The 19,794-nt window shown below is 36.8% G+C and overlaps 3 protein-coding genes across 3 annotated transcripts; 2 read left to right on the top strand and 1 right to left on the bottom strand.

The window, feature by feature from the left end:
* Positions 1-6,581: 6,581 nt before the first annotated feature.
* Positions 6,582-10,447, top strand: LOC116028086 (probable inactive purple acid phosphatase 27). Its single transcript, XM_031269883.1, has 12 exons — positions 6,582-6,873; positions 7,188-7,279; positions 7,505-7,571; positions 7,647-7,766; positions 7,891-7,983; positions 8,106-8,235; positions 8,404-8,485; positions 8,588-8,720; positions 8,807-9,012; positions 9,094-9,219; positions 9,415-9,724; positions 9,935-10,447. Exons 1-12 carry the CDS (start codon positions 6,685-6,687, stop codon positions 10,235-10,237), a joined length of 1,851 nt encoding a protein of 616 aa, XP_031125743.1. The 5' UTR covers positions 6,582-6,684; the 3' UTR covers positions 10,238-10,447.
* A 1,464-nt stretch (positions 10,448-11,911) lies between these two features.
* Positions 11,912-13,544, top strand: LOC116026883 (CWF19-like protein 2). The gene is given in 3 exon segments (XM_031268308.1): positions 11,912-12,592; positions 12,594-12,849; positions 13,429-13,544. Coding segments are annotated over 3 exon segments (1,053 nt in total).
* A 578-nt stretch (positions 13,545-14,122) lies between these two features.
* On the bottom strand, positions 14,123-17,088 carry LOC116026672 (snurportin-1). The gene is made up of 7 exons (XM_031268025.1): positions 16,595-17,088; positions 16,120-16,300; positions 15,769-16,019; positions 15,384-15,498; positions 15,206-15,298; positions 14,582-14,725; positions 14,123-14,501 (listed from the first exon to the last, which is right to left on the bottom strand). Exons 1-7 carry the CDS (start codon positions 16,963-16,965, stop codon positions 14,385-14,387), a joined length of 1,272 nt encoding a protein of 423 aa, XP_031123885.1. The 5' UTR covers positions 16,966-17,088; the 3' UTR covers positions 14,123-14,384.
* Positions 17,089-19,794: the final 2,706 nt, after the last annotated feature.

Here is a 19,794-nt window from a genome sequence, read left to right as displayed (position 1 = left end):
GGGGCACAGAAGCGATACACACGAAACCCTTACCCTCTCTAGGTGCCCTCATGACTCTAAACAACGACTGGAAGAGACCTAAGGAGGGTTTCATCCGTTTTTGGTGACACACAGAAAGAAATCCTGTGATAACCTGGTGACCGTTTGGGGCAAGCTGACCTGGGGCTATTTCATAAAAATTCAGAAACTCGATCAGGAAAGGGTGAAGGGGAAACCTAAGTCCTACCTGCACGGACAACAGGTGAACACCAAAGAAGGAGGGCTCCGGGGGATCCATGATGCTAACATCATGCCCAGGGATGACAACTCTAACATTCCCACACACTAGACCTTGGATATCTTCTAAATCGCCAGGTTTTAGACAACGATATGTACTCTCGATAAGCGAACTATCCATGGGGGAATACGAGATTCGGCGCCTCTTCCTTTTACGACTAACAGAAGGGGCAGGAGGATCGAGATCTACGGTGTCTTCTTCGGAAGGAGAGGAAGACAGAGAGGAGGTGTCTTCGGGGTCATCACCATGGGCCAATGCCTCGGTGTCACCACCATAAGTCAATGTATCTTCACCATCATAAGATGAAGATTCATTGTCAGAAGACTCCGTGCACGAATTTGAATTCAAACCCATAGTAGAGGAACTAACCTGGTTATTGGTAGGCACGATCACCAACCTAACAGAAAGAAAAACGAAAAACAAAACAAACTTGTCAGTTCAACACAAGCATAGCCCCGAGCTTTAAAAAAAAAAAAAAAACGTACCGCGTGACCTCGGCCAGCGCCGAAGTCACGCCGTAGCGTGACTTCGGCCCAGCACCGAGGGGGGAGTGCGTGAAAAAAAAAAAAAAAAAAAAAGGGAAAAACATTGAACTTACCAGGATAGTTGGAAGCAGGAATGCAATCGGTAGGTTGAATGTTTACGAAAGAAAGAAGGGTGGAGTACAACAGAAGGAGAAGGGTTTTTATACAAAACCCTAGGGTTTTGTATAAGGAAACCCAATATTCCTAATATCAATGGGATTTCCTAAAACAATCTTGGTATATATTTTGCAAGTGGCATGTATTTTGCAAGATTCTAAGGATTGTCTAAGGAGGTTATGATGATTCACATCCTGAATTATCCCGGATAATTAGGGAAGATGAAAAAAAAAATCGAAGTCACGCCCGTGATCTCGGCCCAGTGCCGAAGTCACAACACCGTGACCAGGCACGGGGCTGAAGTCAGGATAAATAACAAAAAAAAAAAAAGGGGAACGGTTCGAAGTAAACGTTTTATTTTATTCCAATAAAATTCAATACCATCACACACTATTACACTTCAAACTACTAACTCCTACTCAAGACTCTAGGTCTTCGAAGACTTGGGATACTCCACTGCCAAAGGAAGCTCATCATTAGGCACAAGGACGATGGCCATACTTTCCTCCACGGGAACTTGTTTCGGTTGCTTCACGGCATCCTTCTCTTCTTCCCCATCTGACGGAAGGGTTAGGGGATCCTCAACGGTATCCCCAACTTCGTGCCCACGCTCCTTCCTCTGCTTCAACTTCTAACGTCTGGCTAGCTCCATCAAACGGAACGATCGGTGCCTCTTCGTCCCCGCACTTGTTTCAGCAGCACTTGCTCTCTTTGGACCCATGATGAACCCAACTGAGCTAACGTAATAAGGAGGGATGAAAGACATAGATTCCACAAATATGTGAAGTTTCCTTCCGGTAAAATTTCCTTCCAGAATTCAACATACCAAATCTTCTTCAAGTTCCAAGGCCGATCCATTCAAACACCGGCTGATACTCCCTAACTACCTCAGCCATTCTCGCTAGTTAGGGAGTGGGGGGCTGGTGACAGGGTAATTGGGTACCCGACCCGGAACCGACACCTCACTCCTCAGCATCAATGCGCAACGGTCCAACTCCTCAGCATTGATGGCCAACGTTCAGCTCCTCGGCATTGATGACCGACGTTCAGCTCCTCGGCATTCAACACCTCAGGTATTGATGTCCAACGTTCAAACTCCTCATCAATGCTCCGTTACTGAGCTGAAAGGAATAAAAGGACTCACAACCACATAGTGAGGGGGACACGACTTCTTACTAGACAAAACTACACTGAACTCTATTGTACATTGAGCACTACTCAGCATTGTATTCAAATACTCATTCAAATAATATACCGGTAACCATTATTACCGTCAATTATTATTATAAGACATATTTGTATATGTTTGTTTTATTATTATATAACTATATAAGACATATTTGTATATGATTATTTTATTTTTATCTGCAGAGAGGAAAATGAACGTACAACTCAGTGATGAATCGATATTTTTCCTAACTTTTAAAAACTGTTTATTTGAAAAATATATTTTAAAACTTTTATACTTTTTAATTAACAATGTTTAATCCTAACAAAGAATTTTCAAAAAAAAAATTCTTATTTATTTATTAAATATTGCAGATAGCTTAAATATAATTTAAAATAAGCTATAATTATTTTTTTTCATCCCAATAATATATACAAATTTTTGGCATAAAAAAAAATAATTATGAGCACAAATTTAAGCGTATTTATATATCATCCATGTAACTAAGATAAATTATATTACTATCCGGTGGCCCAAAAGAGGTATGGATATGGAAGGTAGCATGGAAGGAGGGGGCCGCCACCGAGGACGAGTGGACGACTGAGTGTGTAGTCGTGCCATATCCCTCAAGTATGGTGCGGGTCATGTCCGCTTGGCCGCGTTTCTCATGAAGTTGACGGAGGGTCTGGATACATGGCATTTAATCGGTGGTTGAGGCGGTTAGCGACAAGAAGACATGGGACGCGTGTCTGGTGGAAGTTGACGCCATCCTGATATCGTAAACGTTGAGGGTGTAGGAAGGTCCATCAGTACTATAAAAGGGGGAGTTTAGTCCACATCCCTCAGGACACGATCTATTTCATAGCCTAGTGGTCTAGGTTTTCTCTTTCCTATTGATGTGCCTTGGTTCAAGTCTTGGTTATTTTATTCTATTTATTTATTAGTCCCTCAATGATTTATTTATTGTATTTATTAGCTAGTCCTTTCATTATTTACCTTTTTTTTATTTGGACCGTCATTTCTTGGGTCGGTACTCTTTGGGCTTTGTACGTATTCTATTGGGCCTCACGGCCCAGTTAATAATATTGTTATTTCCTATTTTGTTATATATTGTTACATTCGGTTTATGGTGGACTTGGTCCCGATAAAACTATCATCACCATTTGATTCATTCAAAAAAATGTGCACCACAATTTTTATTACTTTCTTTTAATCTTCATCCAATAAAATCAAGACACGTGGCAGGAGTTTTACTCCCTTGCAGCGCATATATCATTTTCCATAAATTTTATGGCCAATTTGATTGTACCACACTCATGTCCATGTATTAAAATTTGGAAAAAGTGTCAAATAGGCTACTGAACTTTTACACATTTTGCAATTGAACGATCAAACAAAAAAATGTGCAATTAAATCATCAAAAACTCAAAAATTGTGCAAATAACATTTTTTACAGGTTACTTCCAAGTTTCCCTTAAATATGATGTCATAATATTAAATTATATATATAAATTATTTTAATTAGGCAAAAACTTGTGTGAGACCGTCTCACGAGTCTCAAGAGCCGTGAGACAGGTCGGATTTTTTATTAATAGGGTCAAAGATTTAACTCATTAAACAAAGATTTGACATGTCTCACGAGTTGAGACCCGTGAGACAGTCTCACAAAAGTATTTCCCTTTTAATTATTATTTTTAAAAACTAAAAGAAACAAAATATTTTAAAAAAAAATTGAGAAGGTGGAGGTATTCATGGTTGTCTCCATCCTTCCTCCAGATCGGACGAAGGTGGGGCAACCATGGCTGCTCCATCCTTCGTCGAGATCAAATGGAGGAGGGGGCAGCCATGGCTCCCTCCATCCTCGTACAAAGGTGGGGGCAGTCATCACCTTCTGAAATGAAAAAAATTATCTTTTGATTTTTAAAAATAATAATTAAAATAATTTTGTATATATATAATTTAAAATTATGACATCATATTTAAGGGAAACTTAGAATTAATCTATAAAAAATACTATTTGCACACTTTTTTTTGTTCAATAGTTCAATTGCAAAATGTGTAAAAGTTCAGTGGCCTATTTGACACATTTTCCTTAAAATTTTCAATGAAGTTAAAGATTATTTATTTATATTAAACAAGATGCTAATTGAAGATATACAATATCTATTTACTAATAAAGTAGAATTACTTGAAAATTTTATTTGTAACTAATTGCCTCATTGCAATTAGGTCTAATAGATTGAAATTGATTTATAATTTATTGTTATTAGGTCAAGTCTTTTTTTTTTTAAGTAATATTGACTCTATTATAATGCAATATCTGTTCATAACTACTTTCTCAACCTATTGAAGCACAAAGAGTCAATATCGTGTTCATTGAGTCTCGAACCCACAACCTCCCATATGGGTCAAATCTAATTGTTCTTAATTACATTATTTACTATATTTTATTTTTTACAATTTTCATATTAATCTAAAAAGTCATCAGATAATATTTTCCATATATAATTTTAAAAAAATTATATTTATGTATGTTTGATTTTTTTATAACTAGATATTAGTTTTAATATTAATTACAAAAATTGTAGATATTATTTATATTTATTTTAGAATTTTTTTATCGGATTAGTATATTTGTTTTATTATATTAGAAAGTAGAAACCTAAAAAAAAAAACAAAAAAAAAAATTCGTAACAACCTTATCGAATAATCATATATTATCTACTACTATTGTCTATATCAAATCTAATATATAAAAAATCTTAATCTAAATTATCATATTAAATTAAAGAGCAAATTGTCATTTTGGTCCGTTGACTATAGGGGTCCTGTTAATTGCAATCCACCAACTTTTAAAACTGTTAATTGGATACCTTGACTATTCAATTTTTATCAATTTTGGTCACTCCGGTCAAATTGATGGCCAAATTTCGCCGGAACCACTTAAATACCCACTTAATGCTTAATCTTACGGGGAAAATAGTCTTTTCCATTGTGTCCGATTTAACCAAACTCAAACCCGATTTTCACAATGATGTCATAGGAGAACGGGGTGGAGGCGGAGTCCAACAGGATGTTGCCGTCTTCGAGATTCAAAGGCGTGGTTCCCCAGCTGAATGGACGTTAAGGTTCCCAAATCTACGAGAAGCACTAGAGGGTGTGGCGGGGGACGTTCAACAAGCAGGAAGTCGCCAAGGTGTACGATATCGCCGCCTAGCGCTTTCACAGCCACGACGCCGTCACCAACTTCAAGCCCTTGTCGAAAACAACCGACCAGTACGAGGCCGAAAACTGGAGGCAGATAGATCGGCCAAGTCCCGAGAGCAGCTCTTCAAGAAAGCCATGACTCCCAGCAACGTCGGCAAGCTGAACAGGCTCGTGATCCCCAAGCAGCAAGCGGAGAAGCGCTACCCCCTCCAAAGCAGCGTTGTCACCTCCAAGCCGTTTTGTGAAGGAGAAGAGCTTGAAAGCCGGAGACATTGTGAGTTTCCACAGATCGACCGGACCGGAAAAGACTATTTTGCCTCTAAAATTAAGCATTAAGTGGGTAGTTAAGTGATTCCAGTGAAATTTGGCCAGAGTGGCCAAAATTGATAAAAATTAAATAGTCAGGTATCCAATTAATAGTTTTGAAAATCGTGGATTGCAATTAACAGGATCCTATAGTCAGTGGACCAAAATGGCAATGTGCTCTAAATTAGATATGTAAATATAACACTTGAGAGTGCACTTTGAGTAAAGTCCGCTTTGTAACCCGTTTTTTATTTATGAAATCTGCTTTGTAACTTTAGTTGACAAATGACCACAAAAGAAAAGTTAGCTTAAGTTGCCCATAATTGAGCTCAAATAAAAAAAAAATAGATAGTTCCACATAAAGTCAAATTGAAACATTTCAATTTTATATTTGTTTAGAAAATTGGAGAAATTTTTCAGTTAGTTAACGAGTTGACGTGCTTTTTTGTCCTATATTCTTAGAAAGGAATAAATTTATTGGACGATTAAATTATGAGGAGAGAAATATTTTGAAAAGAAAATAAATTTTAATAATGATTAATCTAATATACAAGGGAAAATTGTAATTTATGCCCCTCTATAATATGCCAATTATCAATGTCACTCCTGAATTATTAGTGGTGTAAATGTTGCCCCTCAATTTTCAAAAACGGTACATATATTGTCCCTCTCGTGGTGTAAATATTGCCCCTTCTTGGTACGGGAGGGGCAATATATGTACTATTTTTGAAAATTGAGGGGCAACATTTATACCACTAATAATTCAGTGGTGACATTGATAATTGACATATTATAGAGGGGTAAAAATTACAATTTTTCCAATATATAATTTACCTAGTCAACTGAACTTCACCAAAAGTCCAAAATTCTAACTTAGCAACTTACGTTAGTCGTAGCTTTCAGCGAATTATGGGATGGATATCTAATAATATATCTTCAAAGAGTCCGAGTCCAACACCAATAATAATACATACATCTTACAGCTAAGAAATCCTCAAAGTCTACCTATAAATTCAAGATTCAACTTTCATTTCATACATCAAAAACTGATCCGATTTTGGGTTTCTGAAGAACAAAGATTAAAGATGATTAGGGGGCGTAGTATTGTGTGTATAATGATGATTGTGGTGGCATTCTTGTTTCTGGGTTCTTCGGATCTTGCTGCAGCTCATATGGGAGAGCAGGCTTTGTCCAAGATAGCAATCCACAGGGTCTCTCTTGCTCTCAGTGATTCTTCCTCCATTAAAGCTTCTCCTTTGGTGCTTGGTCTTAAGGTAATTTTTTTATGCTTAATAGGGATAGTAGCAAATGTTTCAGTTCAGTATAGTCTCACTCTGAGAATTTTATTTTTTTAATCCCAATTTGACTTTTTTCTGGTGAGGGTGGCTGGGTTGACCTGAGGGTTTTCTTTTAGCTTGAAATGTGCACTTTTTTAAAATAACTTTTTGGGGGTATTTATTTGGGTTGCATTCTTGAATGAATGTAGTTAAAGATGAACTGGAAAAGAGAATGGATGTTGGTTTTTTGCCTCATTGTGGATCTGATTTCTGTGTAAGCTATAATATCTTATGGTATGATGACATGACAGGGTGAAGATACTGAATGGGTTACTGTGAATCTTGAACATCCAAAGCCTTCTGAGGATGATTGGGTTGGAGTGTTTTCTCCTGCAAAATTCAAGTAACTTTCATCTTTAAATTGCACTGCACTTATCTATTCGAGCATATATATAATATATAAACATAAATGTGCAGTTCAACTATCAGCTGATAAAAAGAGACTATAGTCCACGTGTTGCTTGAAATGGAACACTAGTAGACTTTAGTTACCTCTTTTGTGACTTGAGATGTAATGATCAAAACATGAGATTCTTTTGCTAAGTTATATGGTGATATTATTTTTCAGTGGATCAACGTGTCCGGGGGATGGACCTAAACAGCAGTCTCCAACTATTTGCACTTCCCCGATAAAGGTTTGTGTATATCATATTTGATGGGAAGATAGTATTTGAATTCATCTAACAATGGCTGGCATGCATTTCTTGCAGTACAATTACGCAAGCTTTGATTCTGGTTATAAAAAGACTGGCAAGGCTTCTTTGAAGTTTCAGTTGATCAACCAGCGTGCAGATTTCTCCTTTGCTTTATTTACAGGGGGGTTGTCAAATGTCTGTAAAACGAATCCTTCATCCATCTTTATCTTTATGCCTCGTTTAACTGTTTATCAAACTTCCGAGCTCCCAAATTATTGTTCTTGAACTATCTAAACATGTCTGCAATTGTGCATTGCAGCCAAAATTGGTAGCAATCTCCAATAGTATATCTTTTGTTAATCCTAAAGCACCAGTGTATCCACGGCTCGCTTTAGGGAAATCATGGAATGAGGTAAGTTTATTTGATTGAATGGTTTATGTCCTATTTTATATTCATGTAACAATCACAACAATGCAGATTTTTTCATTAAAAGTCATGGACTATAACAGAATTTTTTTAAAAAAAAATTCCAGATGACAGTGACATGGACTAGTGGATATAATATAAATGAAGCTGTCCCCGTTGTTGAGTGGGGTTTGAAGGGTCATCCTAGGAGAAATTCACCAGCTGGAACATTGACATTCGACCAAAACAGCATGTGTGGTATGTTATTTGACTCATTTTTAATGCCTACATCCTCGGTTTGACGTTCTACAACTTAGATCAAATCAGATAAATAAACAAGGATATCTTTGAAAATTGAAATTTATGTCTTATATTGTCAAGACGAGGAACTTTTCGGGTTTGTGGAACTCATTTTGCTTTATTCAGGTTCACCTGCACGAACTGTTGGTTGGCGTGATCCAGGTTTCATACACACGAGTTTCTTGAAGGATCTGTGGCCAAACATGGTGTAAGTTATTCCAAACACGATAATTTTACATTTGCACTTCAATATTTACCGGCATCAATTCTCGACTATCTGTTATGTGATTGCAATTATGCTGTATTTCAGGTACACCTACAGGGTAGGTCACTACTTACAGAATGGTTCATACGTATGGAGCAAACAATATTCATTTAAATCGTCCCCCTATCAAGGACAAAATTCTTTACAGCAGATTATAGTATTTGGAGACATGGGAAAGGTAATTTTATAACTATTAACCCGTTCGACTTTGGTTAATTTAGTTTGGCCACACTGAGATGTTTGCTGAAATATACTCACTTTCAGGGAGAGCGGGATGGTTCGAATGAGTACAGTAATTACCAGCCAGGCTCGCTTAATACGACTGATAGACTCATTGAGGACCTTAACAACATTGACGTAGTGTTTCATATTGGCGATACCACATACGCGAACGGTTACATATCACAGTGGGACCAGTTCACCGCACAGGTTGAACCCATTGCATCGACAGTACCATATATGACCGCAAGGTTGGTGTAATATTATTCATCGATGATAGTGTTGTAATGTGCTTCGGTTCTCTAACAATTATGTTGAGCTTCTTCCTGCAGTGGCAACCACGAGCGTGACTGGCCCGGGTCAGGATCGTTCTATGACGGAATGGATTCTGGTGGGGAGTGCGGGGTGCTTGCTGAAACCATGTTTTATGTCCCTGCCGAGAATAGGGCTAAGTTTTGGTAAATTAACATTCATCCTTTCCTCGGTAGTTTAAGTAGACATTAGTGTGGGGGGGGGGAGGGGTTGAGAAAGTAATTATGAACAGATACTACATTGTAACAGAGTCAGTAGTGCTAAAATTTATCATCTAAATGTCTCTTAAATCATCCACGAATTTTAGGTGGCAACTGATGAATTGTATATGGACTATATAGGTATGCTGCAGATTATGGTATGTTCCGCTTTTGCATAGCAGATAGTGAGCACGACTGGCGCGAGGGGACCGAGCAGTACAAGTTCATCGAACAATGCTTTGCATCGGTGGATAGGAGAAATCAGCCTTGGTTGATTTTTGCTGCTCATAGGGTCCTCGGTTATTCTTCTGACAAATATTACGCCCTCGAAGGCTCATTCGATGAGCCCATGGGAAGGGAAAGCTTGGAGAAGCTATGGCAGAAGTACAAAGTAGATATTGGATTTTACGGTCACGTGCACAACTATGAAAGGACTTGCCCAATTTACCAGGTACGCCTCGTGATTTCTCAAGTCATTCGAGCTCTTTTAGTCCCGTGGTTTCTAAACCACTTTGATTAGAAATATATACTCGAATAAGTCATTCGAGCTCTTTTAGTCCCGTGGTTTCTAAACCACTTTGATTAGAAATATATACTCGAATAAGACATACACTCAGAGAAAATATGAACAAGTCACGTGTGTTTTTTTGTTATGGTGCAGAACCGGTGTGTGAATTCAGAAAAATCGCACTATTCTGGCACTGTGAATGGGACTATCCACGTCGTTGCAGGCGGGGCAGGGGCACACCTTTCAGAATTTACTACGGTTAACACGAGTTGGAGTCTTTTCAAGGATTACGACTGGGGATTCGTGAAACTCACGGCATTCAATCACTCGTCCCTCTTGTTCGAGTACAAGAAGAGCAAAGATGGTAAAGTGTATGATTCATTCACCATTTCAAGGGACTATAGAGATGTGTTGGCCTGTGTACATGATGGCTGTGAGCCAACCACTGCAGCATAATAGGGGATCCAATGCTGATAGAGTGATAGAAGAAGAAGATTTATAATTTTCTAAATTTATGCTATTAGAACATTCGATAGAATCGTGTAGATTTCATTTCATGGAAAGTTAATGTTAAATTTTGGTGTGTTTTCTCAGTAATTCTAGCAGAGGAATCTGTTCACTTAATCTCTTCTCTGGTATGGCATTATAGGTCGTTTTATCTGCTAATCACTCTCCCAAGTCTTCTAATGTTTTTGCTTTCTTATTTTCCTAAATGAGAGATCATAGGTTCGAACCTCATTGGAGATAATATTGACTCTTTATACTTCAGTAAGTTATAAACAGATACTACATTGTAACAGAGAGTTCATTTCATGAGCGAGTGGATTATTTTCAATAAATTTAAAATAACATGTAGATCATAGTATATTTTGATCCGACAACGTGGGAAGCTTTTAGGGTGGCAAACGACTGACTCTTTCTCCTTTCTAATTTCTGTCAATTCCAATCATTAACCTTTTCTTTATTTCGCCTTTTTGGATCTTGAAAATCTTCTTTCACCTCCTTTTTGGTATTCTTTGCTTTCTTTTCTTTTAGCCTTTACTTTGCTCTCTCAACTATGCTTTTGCGTATATCAAATAAGCCCAATTAATTCTCTATGCATTACTGCTAAACAAAATCCACACAGCATTGTGTGAATCATGATCATCAAATGAAATTGTAGGAGAACTTAAATGATATTTTAATGTTGCTATAATAAAAAATTAATGGTGGAAAGTAAAACTAAAATTTAGAATCATACAACAATATATATTATCAAATGAACTTGAAGTGTAATTAAAATAATATTTGTCCACTACCATGTAGTGCGATGATTTTAAGGATGACACATGTTTCTAAATGGTAGAGGGTTATTTAAGTAATTTTGTTATTAATATATATATGTTCATGTGTTTTATTCCTTATTTACCTAGCATACCTAATTTCGTGGCATGCATGATTCCACAAATTTAATAAGAAAAAAACATCAATATATAAATCCATATAATAGAGGATAAAGTAGGAAAAATAATTAAAAAATACTAAAATAAAAATAATTTAAACCATTAATTTCATTAAATAATTTGACGGACATTTTTTAGTTCCCGTTATAGGCCTAACCTTATTGATTCTTATTATAGATTATTATAATACTGGGGTATTGATGATATAATGAAATTTAAAAATTAAACTAAAAAACATAGCATCAACTTAAGCTAGTTACTAATTTATTATCTCTCAAGTTTCTCTTCTACCCACTGCCCATTACATTTATTTTTTTCTTAGAAATTTAACAATCCTCACCTTATGTTCGTTCTTCCTGAATTTTATTCTTGTATTTTATGCGAGTTCACTTATGAATATATGTAAATTAGGTGTTTAATAGAAGACCATTTTAGAAAGCTTTTCGTTCATTTTAATTGTTTTCTTAAAAAAAAAAAAAAAAAAAAAAAGTACAACATGCAAATAAGACATTAATTTCAAGAAATATATACTATCCTAGTTTCCTTATCCTAGTTGTATTATGATTCTCCTTGTTACTTTTGTAATCAAATTTAATACAATTTACAGTTTTGTTTTCCTCTTCTCTCATACTCTCTCTTTGTGTCGCTAGTCTCTTCTCAGATTTTGGGCTTTTGAGGGAGTACCTCCATGGAAGCCGAAATGAGAGTGCCAAAACTTAAAGATTCATTGTCTTGGGGCGAGCGAAAAAAGCAGAAAATATCAAGCGAGGATACTCACATTCTTTCTTCTTCTGCAATGTCCAACTTAAATAAATTTGCAGATGATGGAAGCTTTTTGTTTAAATTTATGCATCCCCCAAAAACTGACAACTCTGGTGATGTTGTTTGTGACAATTCCTCTAATTCAAAGCCTGAAGCAATATTCAATGAGTTGAGACCATTGGAATCCAAGAAAGGCAGTGAATATGATTACGACAATAGTCCAAAGAGAAAGACCCCGAAGAAAGGCATTGGTAAATCAACTAATGTAAATAATTTTGTAAACTGCATTTTGACTCAAGATGAGCGTTGTAAATTCTGCTTTGAGAATACAACGAGACCAAAACATTTGGTTGTTGCCATTGCAAATTTCACTTACTTATCGTTACCACAGTGGCAGCCCATTGTCCCAGGTCATTGTTGCATTTTAACCCTACACCACGAATCAGCTACGCGATCTGTTGACGATAATGTGTGGGAGGAAATTCGGAATTTCAAAAAATGCCTCATTATGATGCTCGCAAAGCAAGAGAAGGGTGTTGTGTTCCTCGAAACTGTTATTGGATTGGCAAAGCAAAGGCGTCACTGTTTAGTTGAATGCATTCCTCTACCCCCAAGACGTTGCAAAACAGGCACCGTTGTATTTCAAGAAGGCGATTGATGAAGCCGAAGATGAATGGAGTCAACATAACGCAAAGAAGCTCATAGATACGAGTATAAAAGGGTTGCGGGCTTCAATCCCCAAGGATTTTCCATACTTCCATGTTGAATTTGGTCTGAATCGGGGGTTTGTTCATGTAATTGAGGACGAAAAGGGTTTTAAAAGCAGTTTTGGCCTCGACATGGTAAGGGGTATGCTAAAATTGCAGTTCTTATATCGTGGACCGCGGTCCCAAAACGACGTCGTTTTAGTAAGTGGGAGACAGAGCCCCGTAATTGACACTACAGTTCATTCCAAAAGATACTGCATTACATTTGTTTTGATATTATCGAATGAAACTGTAGTTATATCAAAATGTAACTGTAGTTGTGTTGAAATGTAACTGCAGTGTATATGAAAAGATACTGAATAACAGTTTCACATTTGTGTTTGATATTATCGAATGAAACTGTAGTTATATCCAAATGTAACTGTAGTTGTGTTGAAATATAACTGTAGTGTATATGAACAGATACTGAATAACAGTTTCACTTTTGTGTTTTTATATTATCGAATGAAACTGTAGTTATATCAAAATGTAACTGCAGTTGTATTGAAATGTAACTGCAGTTGTGTTGAAATGTAATTGAAGTTGTGTTGAAATGTAACTGCAGTATATATGAAAAGAAAATGAGTGGCGTGAATTCATCCGTCTGTTTTCATTAATCAAAACGACGTCGTTTTGGGACCGCAGTCCACAATGCATTGTGGACCACGGTCCACGATATAATTTGCGCTAAAATTGGCAGCTAAGGATATGCATTCACATCGGACGCATGAATTTATAGCGACGCAGAAGCAAGCTGTTGCAAGTTTTGCACGAGATTGGGAACCTTTCAATTGGACAAAGCAACTTGACTAACTCCCATGCTTCGAGTGGCATTACTTTAGCATTGTAGTTCAGTTCAGTATTCGGTTTAATTTGGGAACCCTAGTTCCCAACATTTCCTAGTTTTGTAGCACAAATAATTACTCAGTATTTAATTATTTTTACTAATAATTTAAATTTCAAAATACAAACAAACCAAATAACAAGTAGTCAAGTAATGCATATTTCAAATTTTGCCAACTCAAAAGTTTAAACATAACATAACAAAATAGCAAATCCCACACTATCAAGCATGGCATTGTCAAAATCTCAAGTCTAAACATTACATAACAAAATAGTAAATCCAAACACATAACAAAATAGTAAATCCAAACACACTACGATAGTGTCACTACCGTACATCACATAGTTCAAATCCAACATCTAAATATTACCTAACAAATAGCAATCAAAACACAATACCAAACATTACGCCATATATTGTTCATCAAACATTATGGATCAATATCATAAAGTTGCCCTGATTTACGGATCTCTATACAACAAAACAAAAATGGGAAAAAACAAGATAAAAAGTAATAAGTAATAGAAGTATAAACTATGGTACTCCGTATATAGTATTTACATATATTGATAAATTAGAATTTTATAAAGGCAAGATAATAATAAAATATAAAATTAGTATTTACCTTCTACAAGCAAATTCATAAATTCAGTTTCCTCTAATATTTGAATGAGGCTTACTATTAGCGCATGAACAAAGACGACTATAAACACTCTGTTCAATATGCACAACTGCGGATTCAACGCTAGCTTACACGACAAAAATGGCAACCGATGCAAAAATATGCTCGATGTTATTAAGTGGTACTTTCAGCCAGCCATCTCTGTATCACGACTTGCACTTTCGTCACTAACAGGTGAGCTAATCGATGCAAAAATATGCTCGATTTGTAGAGGAGAATGTCGAACTGCATACTGGAACAGAACCTGATGAAGGGAAAAAGAACTAAGTGAATGTCCATAGACAGTACTACATGTGTCTAGGTTGTTATGGACTAACAGCTAACCTTGGAGTAACTATCAGCAAAGGCACGTGATCGATTGGGTTTGCCAAGGTATTGCAAATCAGCCTTCTCCAATTTCCCATCTACCAAAACTAATCCACCTTCGCTTACAGAAAAACGCAGAAGGTCTCCTGAGTGAAGTCCTGTCTGAAGACAGTTAAAAAGAAAATTAGAAAATTGATCCAAAAAAGATCAAATGAGACTTTGAAAATAAAGGGAATATAGTAGAAAGTTCTTCATCAACCACATATATGATGGGTATTTTGATTCCCTCTCATTGTTTAAACAAGAGATTAACCAAGACAGAAGAAAGGAAAAGCATGTTACTGTCAGGTTACTGTCAATTTATAACTCGTTTTATAAACTTTGTTGTTTATATTGCCCCTTCCAATATTCTAAAGCAGCATCCTTCATATTAAGAGAAGAGAGCAAGAAGTATTTACAGTCTTCGCCTAAAAGGTTACACCACATCAAAAATTGGGTGAGAATTAAGAACATAATTCTTTTATTGTAGCATGTAATCTTTCTTCTTCTTCTTCTTCTTTTAATAATAATTAACTCCAAAAGAAAATCTGAATGATAGCATAATTCTGCACTCAACGACTATGACATTAGGATTGATTTAACCTTTTGGATGAATTCTCCATTCAAGCATCCAAATATAACAGGAGGATCATCTGATGTCGCCAGTCTCCCATCATCCAATAGCTCCAAAACTACCTGATTGAGCAACAAAGAGAAAAAATCAAAGCCTAGTAGAGTACGCAATATCAAATTAGAGCTTGATATAAAGATATTGGCAAACCTGTTGTTGAGTTGGAATTTCTCCTTTATTATCAGTATCAATGACATACTGGCTACAATTTGTGTCCTTCCAAACCAATGCAAGCGGTGTATTCCCTGTTTGATAGTGTGCTTGCCTATAGAGGGGAAGCGGAGAACATATATAGTGTCAGAATGAATTCGCAATCAATTAAATGTGAAGATACTTGCTGAAAGTCAGTCAATAGCAGTATTATGTAGTGAGGCCGTGAAGGATTCGCCTTCACTAAGGGCAACCCAAGAAAAGAAAAGTCATTACAGGGAAATGTTTGCAGTGCAGTATTCCAGGTAACTAGTAAAAATCATCGAAAATGTGCAGCAGAGTACATTATAAAGGTTAAAAATAAAAGAAAAAAAGACATTCTTACTTATTGTAGAAAAGCAGTCCATCTTTGACATATGGCACGGGCCCTGTATAAGCAGAACGAAGTCCTTCCTGGACACAATCATAGACCGGAACGCTACTAAATCTATATCTATGGTACGTCGAGGGAGCATCACAAGCCCCTGTCTCAGCAAGTTTAGTGTTCAACCAGTAGAATCTGAACTCAGCAGTGCACTCATATAACGAAAACCCCGCCCAGCAAACCATGTCAGTCACATAATATGTTTGATCCAACTGCCACTCCACAGACAACCATAGCTATGTTAGAGTTACAGTAATACACACAATTAGCAATAGCACCACTAAGCAATGAAATGTGAAATTTAGCCGTTACCTCATGAAATACACAATCAAGAATGCAATATGACTGAGCAGATTTATTATTGGTCCTGGCACCGCTCGGTAAAGCAGAAGGAAACCGATGCAAAAGAGAGCCATTTCGTAGCCTACTGATAGTTGTCCCATTCGAAGACACAACAAAACATCGTTTTCCAGCAGGCCTCGCGAATACATACCTGCAGAGAAAATAAAATCCTTTAAATTAGTAATTACTCCTTACTTCTTTTGTTCTCTAAGCCTAAATTATTACCTCCACCAAATTACTTTCTGATGCTCAGTAATTGCATAAACTTGAGCAAATGAAATAGACAGTAACAAAGTTTTAAGTTCAAATATACTCCGTATAATTTACTACACACAAGCAACAGCAGAATCTAAAATTTTCTAATTCATCAAAGGAAATTGGAAATTATGCAGCAACATAGACATACTTGAAAATCAATACGAAATAGATAATGAGGTGAACTGACCAGTCAGTACTCAGGTTATCAGGAACATCGATCATCCACTCAGGAAGCATAAGCTGCTTAGCGAACCAGCGGCGAGCTTCGGCTCCTCTGATTCTGGAGAGCTGACGAATATCATAGCCATCGCTCTGAGATCGATAATCGGGTTCAGTTTCCTCGGGTCCGGGTCCGGGTTCAAGCTCAGGCTCTTCGGAAAGGGATTGAAGCTCGTGGTGCTCGGACTGAATGGAGAGTATGGTGGAGGCTAAACGGCGCGCTTGCAGCTGAGCGTCGCGGCGGTTCTGTTCCTGGCGGAGAAGCGATTGCTCGCGGCGTCGTTGTTGGTCGGAGATCGCCGGACGCTTGAACGGACGGCGAATATCGTGTTGCCCCATCGTTGATTCACCTCCGTCGGAGTTCAATGCTCTCCGGTTCCGGGATAGATGACAAGAATTCGGAGGGCAATTGGCAGTTTGGCACACTGCCGCTCACTTTTTTGCCCTACGGCAAAAGGGGAAAACGTTTCAAATTTCGTTTTGGATAAATTCCACTTTGCTCCTTAAAGTTTAGTATATATAAAATGCACCCTTTAAAGTTTCTAAAATTTCATTTTAGAGCTATCAGTCGGGCTGAGCACTAAGCGGGTTCGGACAGTTTTGGTGCAGGGATAACCAATCCGAACAGACTTCGATTAAAGTGTTGGAGGCCCAATTCGTGTTATTTTATGTATAAATTCGTTGGACTTTCGTTAAACACGTCAAATATTTCGAATTTGTAAAAAAAAATTTAAATTACAAAATCTAATAAATTACTAGAATTAAATTGACTGATTTTACTTTCATTCTTCCATATTTCATCTGACAACTACAAATCTACAATACATAACTACAAATCTACAATACATCAATTCTTCAAAGTTCAAATATACACAAAATATAACAAAACATACAAACTTACAGTTTAGTAGCTAAAGTATTACTATACACTTAACACAAAATACAAATTGGCATCAGTGAAAGTAATACAGTTTAATACCCTTTCTGAAAATCATAAGGAATTGATCATCATTTCATCACCACAAAAGAATCCAAGCATCAAATATTCAATCCTAATCTTTTATTCTTCTTCTTGATAAAATTGAATAAGTTAAAAAGTTAATAAAAAAGATTTACAATTGAACTGTAAAAGACAAAGTTTTAAACATAATAAAGGGACTAAGGGTGCTCAGAGTATTTCCTTTTTCATTTCAAGTTCGGATTAGAGGCAATTTGCTCAATGACTTATAGCATCAAGACCACACTACATAAGCAACATACCAGAACCCAATTCTAAATTTCCAAACAACATGGTGGAAGCATCATCATTGCAAAAATAAGCATAAAGAAAAATAGAGATAAGGTAAGTGATATTCATTACCAATCACCATTCAAAGATAAAGGAGCCAAAATGATTATGAATATTGATACTTGTAGCTGTACTGAATTTTTAGCACAATGGCACCAACATTTAAAATGTTGTCAAGTCATGAGTAACACTTTCCAGCCAAGGAATTAGAGGTTGAGGATATGAGACTCTAAGAGTCAATCATACACTCATCAAATATCAAAATAAAAAATCAAATACTTAGAATAACTAAAATAGTGAAATATTAATAATTGAATAGAAGAAATAAGTATACAGGTATCGAAGGCAGTGAAGAACCAACTTGATAATCGTAGTATGCGTGGGATGAAAAGTAGGTTGGGAAAGGTGGAACTTCCCTCGGATGTCATTCTCTAAGAATGGCGAATGGGAATTGGACAATGAGCGGCCAAGCACATACAAGTGCATAAGAGCCGTAGAAAACTAGTTCTCAAGACTTAAACAAAGAGCATTATCAAAGCAACTAGTGAAAGTAAAGCAACAAGCGATTGTAAAGAAGCAAGTAAGTGAATTGAGGGGACTAGGACTAGATATTCCTTGATTGGATGTAAAAGAATGGCCCTAAGTTTAAGAAGTAGTGTAATGCATTTATCATGATTCCTAGAAGATGGTTCCATTGCCAAGCCACTCTCGTGGTCTAATATATTTGGCCTATCAAATAGTAAAATCCTACTCTCATAACAACCTTACTACTTGAGACATTTCATCGAACACTTATAGTCCACGTCGTCTTTCGAGCTTTACTTCTTGGTGTGAGGTTATTGAGTGTATTAGTCATTGCATTAGTAGTAGTCAAAACCGCATGCTGCTGAGGAGATTTTCTAGCGAAGAGATTAAGAAAGCTGCTCAGGTTATTGAGTGTATTAGGCCTTGTCTACTTCTGCAATGAATTCTTGCTTTCTGGAAAACTACCCAAAGACCTAAATACCACCCAAATTGTCCTAATTCCTAAAAAACAAAACCCAGAAACCATGGTTGATCTTAGACCCATAACCCTCTGTATAGTAGCTTACAAATCCTTGCAAAGGCCCTTGCTAATAGACTAAAACCCCTCCTAGATGAGATTATTTCAGATACCCAAAGTGCTTTCGTACCTGGTAGGTTAATCATTGATAACATTATGATTGCCTACAAAATGCAACATTATTTGAAAAGAAAAACTCAAGGCAAGGTTGGGTATGCGGCTTTAAAGCTAGATATGAGCAAAGCATATGATAGACTAGAGTGGCCTTTACTCCAGGGCATTATGTTAAAAATGGGTTTTGAGGAAAAATGGGTGTCCCTTGTGATGGAGTGTGTAACATCTGTTGATTACTTTGTACTGAACAAGGGTGAGGAAATTGGTCCTATTAAACCAAGTAGAGGGGTTCGACAGGTTGACCCTATATCTCCCTATCTTTTTATCATTGTAGCCGAGGGGTTCAGTACTATGTTGAAGGACTGTGAGATGAGGGGTAAAATTCATAGTATCTCTGTAGCTAAGAATGCCCCTCACTGTCAGTCGTCTTTTCTTTGAAGACGACAGTTTTATATTTTTCAAGGCCAATCCTAGAGAAGCCTCAAGTCTGAAACATCTACTCCAAGATTATGAGAAGGCGTCAGGGCAGTCTATTAACCTTACTAAATCAGGGATTGTGTTCAGCAGAAATGTGAATGATGGGGAAAGAGTGAGAATGAGTGAGATTCTGGGAGTTCAGCAAAGCAATAGTATTGGCAGCTATCTGGGACTTCCAATGATGATTGGTAGGAATAAGAATGATATCCTTAACTTCATAAAGCAGAAAATTGCCAGTCGCATTCAT

This window comes from Ipomoea triloba, chromosome 8 (assembly GCF_003576645.1).
Source record: "Ipomoea triloba cultivar NCNSP0323 chromosome 8, ASM357664v1".
Classification (NCBI taxonomy): domain Eukaryota; kingdom Viridiplantae; phylum Streptophyta; class Magnoliopsida; order Solanales; family Convolvulaceae; genus Ipomoea; species Ipomoea triloba.
The sequence above is the reverse complement of the archived record's forward strand: the minus strand, read 5'-3'. Positions and strand labels throughout refer to the sequence as shown.

What these genes read in the sequence shown, in the direction of transcription:
- LOC116028086 (XM_031269883.1), top strand. Translation starts at nt 6,685, where the DNA reads ATGATTAGGGGGCGTAGTATTGTGTGTATAATGATGATTGTGGTGGCA. An exon ending in TTACAGGGGGGTTGTCAAAT is followed by an intron (nt 7,767 to 7,890) that starts GTCTGTAAAACG and finishes TGTGCATTGCAG; the next exon opens with CCAAAATTGGTAGCAATCTC. An exon ending in CGACCAAAACAGCATGTGTG is followed by an intron (nt 8,236 to 8,403) that starts GTATGTTATTTG and finishes TGCTTTATTCAG; the next exon opens with GTTCACCTGCACGAACTGTT.
- LOC116026672 (XM_031268025.1), bottom strand. Translation starts at nt 16,965, where the DNA reads ATGGGGCAACACGATATTCGCCGTCCGTTCAAGCGTCCGGCGATCTCC. An exon ending in ATGGAGAATTCATCCAAAAG is followed by an intron (nt 14,726 to 15,205) that starts GTTAAATCAATC and finishes AACTGTCTTCAG; the next exon opens with ACAGGACTTCACTCAGGAGA. An exon ending in TTGCTGATAGTTACTCCAAG is followed by an intron (nt 14,502 to 14,581) that starts GTTAGCTGTTAG and finishes TCCCTTCATCAG; the next exon opens with GTTCTGTTCCAGTATGCAGT.